The sequence below is a fragment of the Salvia splendens genome, chromosome 7, assembly GCF_004379255.2.
Source record: "Salvia splendens isolate huo1 chromosome 7, SspV2, whole genome shotgun sequence".
Classification (NCBI taxonomy): Eukaryota; Viridiplantae; Streptophyta; class Magnoliopsida; order Lamiales; family Lamiaceae; genus Salvia; species Salvia splendens.
This window is the reverse complement of record NC_056038.1, coordinates 5,081,862-5,094,573: the sequence shown is the minus strand read 5'-3', so window position 1 is coordinate 5,094,573 and position 12,712 is coordinate 5,081,862. Positions and strand designations below refer to the sequence as shown.

The following is a 12,712-nucleotide window of genomic DNA, read 5'->3' as shown; positions in this document are numbered from 1 at the left end:
ACCTGCAACGCTCCGTCCCTTAACCGTCCCTTATTCCGTCCCTTAATTACTATTCATACAATTTCATTTTTTTTTCAACCCAATTCAAATTAAACAAACACAATTCATTAAAATTAAAACAACATTACAACTTAAACTTAAAAAAAAGGAAAAAAAGACATAATTAAAATTCCAAAAAAAATAAAAATGACATAATTTAATCTTCTCCGCCAAAGTTTTCCCAAATGTGCTCAATTAGATCCTCTTGGAGTTGGGTGTGGGTGCTAGAGTCGCGTGTCCTTGCCTGAATAGCCAACCGTTCTTGTATAGACGGATGCGCTCCACTTAGCGGCGGACTACTTGCGGTTGAGCTTCTGGGGGATTCGGGGTCGAACCAATTTCCCGCACCGGGTCCTTCGTCTCGGACAATCATGTTGTGCAAGATTATGCACGTATACATGATGTCGACCATGCTCTCCATGAACCACGAACGAGCCGTGGCTTTGATGATGTTGAAGCGCGCTTGGAGAACCCCGAACGCCCTCTCCACATCCTTGCGCGTAGCCTCCTGCTTCTGTGCAAAAAGAGCCTGCTTTGGGTTCGCAGGCCTGCTGCACGTCTTCACGAAGGTCGGCCACTTCGGGTAGATGCCGTCGGCGAGATAGTATCTCATTTTATACAGCCGGTTGTTGGCGACGAAGTTGATGGCCGGCGCTTTACCATCCAAAACTTTGGTAAAGAGGTCGGACTGGTGGAGCACGTTTACGTCGTTGTTCGAGCCAGGGCCCCGAAGTACGCGTGCCAGATCCAAAGCCGGTAGTCGGCACGGCCTCGAGTACAACGGTTGGGTGGGTGCCTTTGTGGCCGCTCGTGTAGGACCCCCTCCAAGCCACCGGGCAATTCTTCCATTGCCAGTGCATGCGATCGACACTGCCAAGCATCCCGGGGAATCCGTGCACTTGTTCGTGCAGGTTGAGGAGGAACTGACAATCGTCCGTGCTTGGCCTCCGGAGAAATTCGTCACTGAAGGCTGCCCGGGCGCCTCTGCAGAAGTTAAGCAAGCACATGCGCCCAGTGGTGTCTCCGATGTGGAGGTATTCGTCGAATATGTCGGCCGTTTGTCCAGTCGCAAGCTGACGGATGGCTGCAGTACATTTCTGCAGCGTCGTGTGGCTGGGACGGCCAACCGCGTCGAACCCTTCTCGGAAGAACTCTTCCCGGACCGCCAAAGTATTCCCCATGTGGAGAAATAGCGGTTTACTCATGCGGAAACGGCGACGGAAGTAGGTATCTCCCCAAATCGGGTTATCGCAGAAGTAGTCACGTACTAACCGTGCGGCGGCTTCCTCCCGGTTCCGATTGATGTACTTCCGGGAGTGTCGTGGGGGTGGCGCGGCTTCCTCCGCCTCTCGTCGTCGATCTTCTTTAAGTGATTGTTCCATTAATTGACGCATTTGCTCAGAAGGATCCATTTGTTTGAGTTGATTTAAGATGGAAATTGGAGTGATAGAGATGATTTGAGAGGAATAGATGTGTGTTTATGTTTGAAATGAGTATGAAATAGGATTATTTATACAGTAAAAAAAATTTAAAAAAAGGAAAATAAAAAATTAACGGTAATATTACGGTTTGAAAATTAATTTTTTTATTAAAATTTGAATTAAAAAAATGAATTATTGCGTCATCCGTGACGACGCCCATGATGTGAATCAAAGTGTACATTGTTATTCCCCTAACTTTACATGATTATATAGTTTGATGCTTGCAAAAGTATGTTTTGTGGTGTAGGAAGATGAATGAATGGTAAAACAAGGAATGAAGCTCGGATAGTTAAAAAGCTGGCAGAGAGCTCTAAAAATTGGCCACCCGGCCGGGTTAATTTCATGCCCAATAATTCACCCGGCCGGGTGATTTTCGTGAGGCACGAAAATTCCAGCAAGGTCTCAAAAATGGCCACCCAGCCGGGTGATTTTCACGAGGCACGAAAATTCCAGCAAGGTCTCAAAAATGGCCACCCGGCCGGGTTAATTTCATGACCAATAATTCACCCGGCAGGGCAGATGAGCGAACTGCAAATTGGCAGTTTATACTGCAGTTTCTTTTCCCAAGGTTCGGACGGTTTTTTAAATAGAGGGAGAAAAGGGACGGCTGGGAGGAAAATTGCAGAGGAAGGAAGGGAGATCCAATCTTCATCATCCCGGAGGAGATTTGCTACCATCTACACATCAATTTCATGAGTTCTTCTTGTTTATTGGTTGTTGATGTGTAACTAAATTCTCACGTTGCTCCTAATTTGTGAAAGATGTGAATTACTTTAGGATTCTATGGATTAATAATATTCTATGATCTTTTCTACGGTACTTTTTACGTTGAATTATAATTCCGGCCTGATTTATGATTCAATCTTGTCTTTTAGCCAATGTCTCTTTAACTTGGTTAAAAGGTGGAAACGTAGATAAAGAGTTTGAGATTTGTTTCGTGTTCAGCATATGAATCTTGGATAAGTTGATTTACATGTCGTTACAATAATTGTTGGATATTTACTATGCGTCTGTAGGAATGTTTAATTGATTTTGTAAATGAATCATGTACGTTGGAACTTAGAAGTTGGATTAGAGCTTACTATGTGTCTATAGGAGTGATAATCTGATGAGTACGAATTTGATCTTAGTGTTCAGCAAGGTTAAATTCAAGCATCTATGAACATGTTCAGTGTGAGTAGAATGAACGAGATTATTACAACTTTCATTAGATTAATCTTTAATCCATAGGTTAATTGGTCCGTTAAGTTAATTCACATCTGGAGCATATTAGGAGCAACGTTCTCTATCTCTTGAGTTTCTCCATTTTCGCACTTTAGTTTGTAAATTTAGTTTATTAATCTTGTCAATTCTCGTTAAATAACCTACGCCTCCCTGTGGTTCGACACTCGAAGTACTACTATCGACTCTGTACTCTTGCAGATAGATTGTAATATTAGAGCTATTTTATTAAACTTGTGTGTTCTAAATCCATTAATATAAAAGCTCGAAAATTACACATCAGCCCACTCTCGGGCCAGCGAGTGGGCGTCACGCATGCATCGGGGGCGCAACACGTCGCCCGGGCGCGTGACGGGCCGGCGCGTCCCTTGTCTCGCGGATACGGGCTACGGGACGGGCTGGGGACGGGCTACGGGACGGGACGGGACGAACGTTGCAACGCGTCCCGCGGCGGAACCGTCCCTCCGGGACGGAACGCGAGCCGCGCGCGGGACGCGTTCTAAATATCATTGAAAATGGTGTACTACTAATTAATTAGACATAATATCTTAGAAAGTAATGATATAAATGTAGTGTTGGTAAGTTTGTTGAGATTTTAGAAATAGGTAAAAGAAAAAAATGGGAATTACTGTATTACATATTTTGGTGGTCCATGAACAGCTGCATGTGTTGTGTTTGTGGACTGACATTAGCTGCAACTTTTGAGGACCATTTTTGTTCATCATCAATATATTGAAAACGATCATCCCTGCACTTTTCAATCAACAAGTCCGAGAAATTTAATCATCTCTACCCATCGTTTTTTTTTCTCATTCAAATGCATTTGTTTCCATTCCTTAAAATAATCGAGAATTAAAACAATCAAAATAGGAGGCTAGGGGTATGGTAACATCCTTAATCTATGAAGTAGTACTAGCATCTAAATTTGTCTGTATAAAATTAGAGCATCTCCAGTGGGCGAATGTCCCACTAGGACATACACTAGGACTTCCCAAAAACACCTCCTGCCACGTTACTAGGACTTCTCATCCCACTGCCACGTCACTAGGACATCCTCTTCACAATCCGCCCTTCCCATCGCCCTTCCCACTAGGACTTCCCGCAATAAAAAAAATCACAAATTCACAAATATACGTAACGGAATTATAATTTTGACACGGAATACGGAAAAATTGCAAATGCTTCATTAAAAAAAATTACATAAAAAAAGAAAAAATTACATAATAAAATTTTTGACTCGGCTCACTCCTCGTCATCTGTGCCGCCCCCGTCGTCCCCGCCGCTAATCTCGGCGCCATCATCTCCAATGGGTGGCATGCCCAAATCGCGCCGACATCCATTGATGACATCCTTCAACATCCTTTTGTACACAGGATCTGTCGTGCCACCACCTATGCATGGTCCGGACCAAGCTAGTCGTTATCTGCGCGCGGGCGAGACGGTCGTACTCTTCTGGGGGAGCAGGGGCCTCCGATTGGACCTCGAACGACCCGCTGCTGCTTCCCCTAGCCTTCCGCTGCGCAGCCTTTTGCCTAATCGGGCGACGACGCAGGCGGGAGTCTGATTGAGGTAGCGGGGACACTTCCTCGGCTTCTAGGAGCTCGTGCGAACCAGCACTGCTGCTGTATTAACCGGAAGCGTTGATCTTCGTCCGCTTCTGCCAGCCTGATTCAACACCCCCACAAAACTTTTGGGAATCCTTCACCACGAGATAGGACTCCCACTCGTCGAAATCTTTGAACTTCAAAGATCTGTCGGGGTACTGCGCCAGGGCACGGTTCTTCACATCCTCCTCGGACATACCGCTGGTTGCCTGGCGGAGATTGTTTTGGTAGAGGCCGGCAAATCGACTAAGCTTAGGCCTCAACCGCTCCCACTGTTTCCGGCATTGTTCGGGAACGCGACTCTTCGCCCCAGCCGGTTTGTGTGTGAGGTAGGCTTCAGCGACGCGATGCCACAGTCTGTCAATATGCTGGTTAGCACCCACATAGGGATCCTCGACTATTGAAACCCAAGCCTTCGAAAGCGCGACGTTTTCCCACACGCTCCAGACCGTCCGCTTTCCCGTCTCCTCATCATCCTTCTCCTTAGCCACCGTTCGCGAGGAAGAGCCCATGGCTTTCCCCTTGCCCTTGCCCCTGCCACGGCCCTTGCCGCTTCCCCACATCATCGGGAGTCTCCCTGATTGGAGATAGCCCCAACTCCTCAAAAGAGAAAGTTTCCACCCCGGTGAACTGAGTCTCCGGAACAAAACTGGAGGGGGTATCAGTAGACATCATATCGATAATCGGGCGATAGACATCATCCGCTAGTGGTTCATGGCCCCTGCCACCCCCTCCACCAGGCATGGTCTGCATCATCCCCGACATCATCCCACCCATCCCCATCATATTTGGGGTCATGCCCCCATCCCCATCCCCATCATATTTGGGGTCATGCCCCCCATCACCGCTGCACTGGGCATCATACCACCCATCCCACCCATCTAATTGTACATACTGAAGTAAGGGGACATCATACCACCCATCCCACCCATACCACCCATTCCACCCATCCCCGACATTGCCGGAACCATTGGCGCATTTCCGCTAGGGTTTCCCTCCAGTTCGGCGGGAAACGTCGGAGTCAGCGACTCGCTCGTGCCGGGGAAGGTTCTGTCGTTCTCCATTAAGTAGAAATGAAATTTGTAGTAAAAGAAGAGAGAAACTTGTTAATACAAGTGGTGTGAATGAAATGACGGGCAACGAGCCGTATATATAGAGTTTTAAAAAAAAATTTAATACCGGACGTCCGAGGACATCCGACGTCCTTACGGGACGTCCGTATCCTACCTTCCACGCCACAATGGCGGACGTCCCGGTCTCCCTTCGCGGATGTCCGACCGGACGTCCGCCATTGGAGATGCTCCTACACACAGCAATATCTGTATAACATAATTGAATCACTGTGGACTGTGGTGATTGCTATATATAGATAGTACTAAAGCATATATATATATATATAGCTGACATAATAGAATCATTGGTTGATTCCACACAATATTTTTGTATCTTTTTTTTTTATTTGAACTGGTCGGTCACCTCAGAGAATTTTCAGTAGGTCCAGTTGCTCAACAATTATGGGCTTTTATTGTTTTATTAATAGTATTATTTTAATTGTGTGTCCGTGGAGATCTTAGTCATCAGTCCAACTTAACAAAAGTTGTTAGCCATGAGTTTATTAAAAATCAGACCATGTGATGATGATGGGTAAATTCGTTGATTGTTGACGGTGGGCCTTGTTGATACCTATCATAATTTGACTTCTAACTCCAAACCCATTGTTCTTTTATTTTATTGATATACTGATTATATATTTGAACTTACTACTATTATTCTGATGTTTGAAATTGGATTATAAGACGAAAAACTCGTCGAATTATAGTGCTCCAAGAACTCATTCAATTTTATCACCCCAAGAGCATAAAAACTCCGACTTGTTATTGGCTTTATATAATCAATCAAAAACCTTGGTATGTTTGAAAGGCACAAGACATTCCGGCTAAGTGTGTGTTAGTCTAAAATTGTTGTAAAATCAAAGTGCATTTAGTAATTTCAACTGGAACACTAAATAAAAAAGTGGACTGTCTCTCAAATTCAGTTTCAGTCTATTGAACCTGACGTTGCTGTCAGGCTTGTAAAAATTGTTACGACAATAATAACACACTGTGCTTAATTGTCAATTTCTTAACATCAAGGGTTGATATTCATTCTGTAATTATTCCGCTAATACTTTAGTTTTTCCACATATAGGGAGTATTTTTTATACTATTAAGTACTGATGTTAATTCATTTTAATATTAGGGATAATCAGCATGATAAAGTCGTTATTACAGATTTTTTTTTCATAAATTTCTCTATACACATAAAGTTCATAGTTGTTGTCAAACTTTTTCAATGGTGAAAAAGCAAGCGTTTTAGAATCTTCAATTACATGATCTAAAACCATCAAAATAGAGGGATTATATACATCAACCTCTGAATTTCTTCACAGATATACTCCAATTTATATTGAAGAAGAGATTACACTATGTGTGTCTTCTCAAATCTCAATTGCATCGAAAATTCAAGTCAGTTGTAAGATAGCAGAAGAAACAGACTAGTAAAAGAATATTAAAAAAAAAAACAGATGCCAACATTAGTAGTAGTTTCTGAAGAGTCTGGAAGATTAACAAAGAACTGAAAGACACCAACTATCAACGATTTATGCTCTGAGCACGCTTTCTTAATCTCACGCTAGCAGCTTTTCTCTCTCTAAAAGGCAGCAAAGCACGCATCACTGAATCCGACAAAGGCTCACTTTTGGCTCTCTCAAAAACGTCCGTCTTTTGTGTTTCATGTGTTTCCTCTTTCGAAATATCATTGGACTTCATTTTATTGTTCAGCTCTTCATCATCATCGGACATATAGCCATTTTCTTGCATCGCAAGGTCGTCATACTCCTCATCTGACTTGGTGGATCCTTCGTCCACAGAGCCTTCCAACTGGAATAGGTACATCAGATACAGTCAAGTTACAGGTAGTCTAGATAGCACAGATAACCAAGTTATTAGCGCGTGCGATTCTTTGACAGAAATAGGCATATTCTTACAACTGACTAATCAAAACAAATAACACATCTTTACCTCTTCGTGGGGTTGCTTCTCTCCATCACTAAGATCCTCATCACTGTCAACTTCAGGTGGCTCATCGACCTCTTCATCACTACCATGCACGGAGAGTTCTTCCATGAGCTGCACAAGAAACAAAGGACAGTCACAAAAACGAAAAATGCAGTCTAGTATTAGCCAATATAAACCAAAAGCTGAGGCTGAAGTACCTCTTTGGCAAGACGACAAGTATCTGCAGCAAGACGACAAGTACCTCTTTGGCAATGCAGGGCCATCAGAATTTCTTGGTGAGCTGCAGCAAGACGACAAGTATCTGCTACCAGTGTCGGTGAGCTCACCCTTGGACTCATCCACACTGCTGGCATGGCTTGTGCCCCCAGTATCACCAGGCCAAGCACTAATACCAAAGTGACCAAACTGAAGGTTGACAGGCTCTGATTTACCAATCTGCAAGGGTCCATACATAGGCGTTCCGATTCCATTCCATGCAGGATAGCTTGCAATCTTCATGCCATTATTAACTGGGATGTCAACTGGCCATGCCTTGGCCACAGAGCCATCATCATTCAGAAGTGCCATCAACTGTCGTGTGGAACCTTGCCTCTGGATCAACTGAAACATTCCCTTGGAGCTCAATGAATTGGCAGCACACTGATTTCTGTACTCCTCGTCGATAACGACAACTTTGTTTGTGATCGGATCGTAAAGATGCTCACCTGCCTCACGCCTTCTCAAGCAGCTGAAGACCGTTGCGTGAATGGATGCCACACTTTTATCAACATTAGTGTTGTTTATCTTTGGGACCAAGTGCTTATCTGCTCGGTTGCAGAGGTATTCCTGGATTGTTCTTATGTTCCGGATATATTTAACATACTTGTTTCTAGCAGGGTCTAAAGTCATGTATTTAGCACGGACAGCAAACCTTTCCAAGTGCTTCTCTTCATTTGCAATGTAAATCATGAATGGTATAACAGAAGGATGTTTCTTCATGAGCCCCATCTGCATGACAATTAAATTATCATCCACTGTAATCAAACCAGTATTCTCGAGGTCAAAGGCAAATTGCAGTTTAACAAAAAAACATAAAATCAACATCCAGCAATATGAATAATTACCACAAAATTGAGACTCAGGTGAACCCCTTCAACCACAACAGATTCTTTTCTTTCTTCCCAAGCAGTTATCAACCGGTCAAGGCTATCAATAACCATCTCACTTTGTGCTTTGAAACCTTCGATTGCCATCCGCTTTGGACTAATCAAATCGCAAGTGGTTGTACTTCCATCAGATTTTCCAGTTGAAGAATTACTGGGAACTTCATCCTTTATCAGTGAGGCAGTAGAAATACCAGCTGTCTTTTTTGCTTTCTTTTTGGCCTTAGCCTCTGCAACTGCAACTGGATCTAAATATTCACCAGCAAGGTAAGTTGAAGTCCAGAGCAAAGGGTTTTGTTCTTCATCAACAAAACTTCTCATCATATGCCGAATTGAGTCCGTAGATAAAACAGTTGTGATACCCAGCCTGCTTCCCTACAGTGATAATGTGAAAAAAATTAGGACCAACCACTCTCTGAGTATAACTCGAAGACAATATACCAAGGTATCATTCGGAGGAATAAAATTTAGGCAGCACAATAAAGATTAAATCAACCAAGATACGTAAGTGCTAGTCAAAACAGTAGTAAGAGTTTTCTTTACAAAGTAACCATCATCAAATATCTATTTCAACATGAAATTTGGGAACTCAAGTTGGTATAATAAGCAAATATCTGTACAAACAATAGACTGAGCCACATGGAGACAAAGCAAACTATCCAGGCACCATCATGAAAACGAAATCATGAATAGACTACTATGGATTATAGAAAGTAAATACACGCATAGGAAACTGGAATGGAAAACCAACCAGCAAGGCAGATAATGTAGATTTTCCGCAGCCGCTTGTGCCACAGAGTAATACAGTCACAGATTCCTTTCTCTCTCTGATTCTGAAAGGGGAAAGACATTATAAGAATAAAATGAAATAAGATTCATTCAAAAAATGTCCTTGAGACCAAAATGAAAAAAGACACGCACACAATTTATTTCAACGAAGGAAACTTTACTACTTCGGAGAAATTAGATTTAAGGGACTCTACATTCGATATTGTTACTCTCAATTCCCAAATGATAGTTCGTTCTACCACAAGGAACCCCCATCAACCATTATTTGAAGATGCAATACAAGATGTTATATCAACATAGGACAAAATGAATGGAAAAAGAGCAATTTAACATACAACTGTAGAACAAGAAAGATGCATCATCATTAACCATCAGTCCTCTTGTTTGGATTTCATTTTTGCTCATGGAGAAATGGCTTTAGTCAAACATCAAATACATTACCTGCAAGCTAAAACTAGATCAGCCCTCTGGTTTGGCCCCATATACTTGTATTCTGTTAGAGCTTCACAAACAACATCCAGAAATACTTTCCTTCTGACAACAATTGTTGTGCGTCTTTTGTATAACTCGAATGGCTTGTTGTTGCTTTTGCTTTTATCTTCCTCCGGTATCATTGTATGATCATCTCCTTTGTCCGAGCATGCATGGACACAAAATTCAGAATCACCATGAGGATGTACTTTGACACCCCGTGCTGGTGACACTTCTATACATTCAGGAGCCAATTTGTCCACAAATGTCTCACTTCTGAGCATTTCAAGTACCCTTTGGCTAATCTTAACAAACAGGAAATTCAGTATTATGAGTAATGTTGCAGAGAACATGATGCATTCCATTAGCTATATAGCTAAAATGTACCACCAACGAACATGGCATGGTGACCAGAAGATACATTTAATTAGCAATGCACAAGGTCGCATACATGTAGCAGAAATTCAGCACATATATGCATTTTAACTTGTCAAGCACAGATCAAATCAATTGAGGAAAAACTACACAGCTCCTCTAGTTCTATAAATATTATCAATTCAGTTGAAAAGGGTCAAAGATCAAACATAATTACAGATCAGCATGGGAATACATACACTCAATAGTCAATACAGTCACCTATTTCATTGTTTTCATAAATGTCTTTTCAGTAGATCGTATATATTACGAAATACAAAAAATAATGAATCCCAAGTCAAATACTCCCTCGTCTACCAAGAGTGCAACATTGATGAGAGACTGGTTTTAATAGTATTATTAGGTAATTTGATATGTGGAGAGTGTGTCCTGAGTTAAGATAGTGTCCATCAGTGTTGTCAAAATGGCGCTCGGGTCGCTCGGGTCGCCCGGGTCGAGACCGTCACCGCCCCAACATGGGTGGGTTGATCGAGGTACGGGGTCGCCCGGGTCGAGATTCAGGTAATTCCTAAACCTTTATTCTCTGAATCTCTTCCTTTGTAATGCTGATTTGTTTTTACTAAAATAAACATAAGTATAAAAGTAAAACTTACCTAAAAGTCTGCTGATTTTCTCAAATCTTTCACACTTTTGTTCTGATTTTCTCTAATCTCAGCACACGTTTTTTCTCCTCTGTTCCTCAGATCTCTCACACTTTTATTCTGATTTTCAAAAATCTCAGCACACGTTTTTTCTACATTCTCCTTTGTTTCTCAATCTCAATTATCTATATATATGCATGAACCACATCAAGCTTTTCAAACCCTAAATTCATCCTCTTCATTCCTAAACAAATATACAGAGCCACCCTTCATCTATTCCTTCCTTTGTTTAATCAAGGTATTGTTCTAACTTTCATCTTCTTTTTGAATTTTGTGTGCAGATTTTAATTCTAATTCGGCCTCTACAAGCAGCTTGTACCACTTTATCTACCTATAGGCTATATGTATTGAAACTTTATTTGATATATTGTAAACATTAGAGTAATATATTTATTTGATTTAATATTAAAAGGCAAAAAAATTAGCCTAGAATAGTGGGTCTCTCGACCCAGTCGGCCGCGACCCGAATTTTCACATCATCGATCCGGTGCGACCCTCGACCCTAACTACACTGGTGTCCGTACATAGTTTTCTCATAAATATAGAGTATTATCAAAGTAAATTACAAAGAGGCCAAAAAAGTAGTTTCATGCGCTTTGCGGAGGCCTAGGCAACGAGGGAGTAAAAAATTCGGAATAACCTCCCCCACCACACACTAAAACCAAAGACCAGCAGCCGCCTCAAGAGGCAAGAGCTGATGTCTTCCCTAAAGGACTAGCAAGGCATAGCAGATCAAGGACATCGAAAGAATAAAATCGGAAATGGGGCAATTGCTCGGTTTAAAGTTTAATATTCCAAATCACAACAAACTAAAGTAGTCTGAATCTTGACGGGAATGCATGTAAGCAAAACGACAATTTCCCTCAATTATGAGAAAAATCGAAAATTAAAAGCATTCCAAACATAAAAATTATTTATGGCAATACCTTAAAGGCATGACGAGCCTTACAACCCATCAGCTGCAAAGTGGTTTGGAGAACCGAACGCGTGTAGCGGAATGACGGCGGACCACTCTTCTCTCCCTCCGCCGTTCCCGCGTCATCCTCCAGTACCACTATGTACAGAAGCTTGGCCACTCCCTCCGCCGCCACCATTTTCGAAACCTTCAAATTGACATGCACAATAAATTAAAGCTACAAATCAGCAAGCCAAAAAAACGAATCAAACAAAAAATCGAATCAACCATCACAATCAAAACCACAAAACAGAATAAACAAGCAGTCACGATCGCCAATGTAGGTCAGCGAGGAATCGAATACAGACCTGCACAGAACGAATTGAGAGGAGAAATTCCGGTGTCCGGTTTAGGGTTCTATAAGTCGATGTCGTAACGATCTGACGAGAAAATAGGAAGGTAGAGGATCAAGAGAGGAGGAGGAGGAGAAGAAGAAGAAGAGCAATAGCATGGTTCCCGAGGCAATCGAGACATTTGCACCGCCAGCAGCTGCCACGCATCACGGCAAAGACGACGCCACCGAATTCGTCTGCCGCTCCGCTGAATGTAGTCCGGCGCGTAGTGTAGAAGAGACAGATTGAGGTTTAGTTTTATACGCTGTGACAAAATGAGGGGCCCATTTAGAAAGTGCTATTTAAGCGGTAGTGGCATTAGTCGTAATTCTCGGAAAGATGGGGGTGGAGTTGTAAACTGGTTCTGCTCAAGGTATAACGGTCACACGTTGGAAATTGAAGTGCACCCTTTGCTCAATATTTTACTATTTATCAAAGAAATTACTATATTCGTATCATTATTATGACAATATCGGTGCAATTCCATATTGATTATGACAAAATCGGTGCAATTCTATATTGATTATGACAAAATCGGGTTATCTT

General features: G+C 42.2%; 1 protein-coding gene across 3 annotated transcripts; it reads right to left on the bottom strand.

Moving 5' to 3' along the window:
- Nucleotides 1-6,776: 6,776 nt before the first annotated feature.
- Nucleotides 6,777-12,416, bottom strand: LOC121742222 (P-loop NTPase domain-containing protein LPA1 homolog 1-like). Of its 3 annotated transcripts, none has more exons than XM_042135305.1 (8): nt 12,143-12,416; nt 11,806-11,982; nt 9,774-10,108; nt 9,295-9,376; nt 8,505-8,918; nt 7,643-8,388; nt 7,405-7,507; nt 6,777-7,263 (listed from the first exon to the last, which is right to left on the bottom strand). In XM_042135305.1, exons 2-8 carry the CDS (start codon nt 11,971-11,973, stop codon nt 6,976-6,978), a joined length of 2,136 nt encoding a protein of 711 aa, XP_041991239.1. In that variant the 5' UTR covers nt 11,974-11,982; nt 12,143-12,416; the 3' UTR covers nt 6,777-6,975. The 3 variants fall into 3 exon arrangements, 2 of the variants coding, with proteins under 2 accessions (XP_041991239.1, XP_041991237.1); XM_042135303.1 differs by having other exon boundaries at nt 7,026-7,263; nt 7,405-7,512; XR_006038006.1 differs by having other exon boundaries at nt 7,122-7,263; nt 7,405-7,512; nt 7,599-8,388.
- Nucleotides 12,417-12,712: the final 296 nt, after the last annotated feature.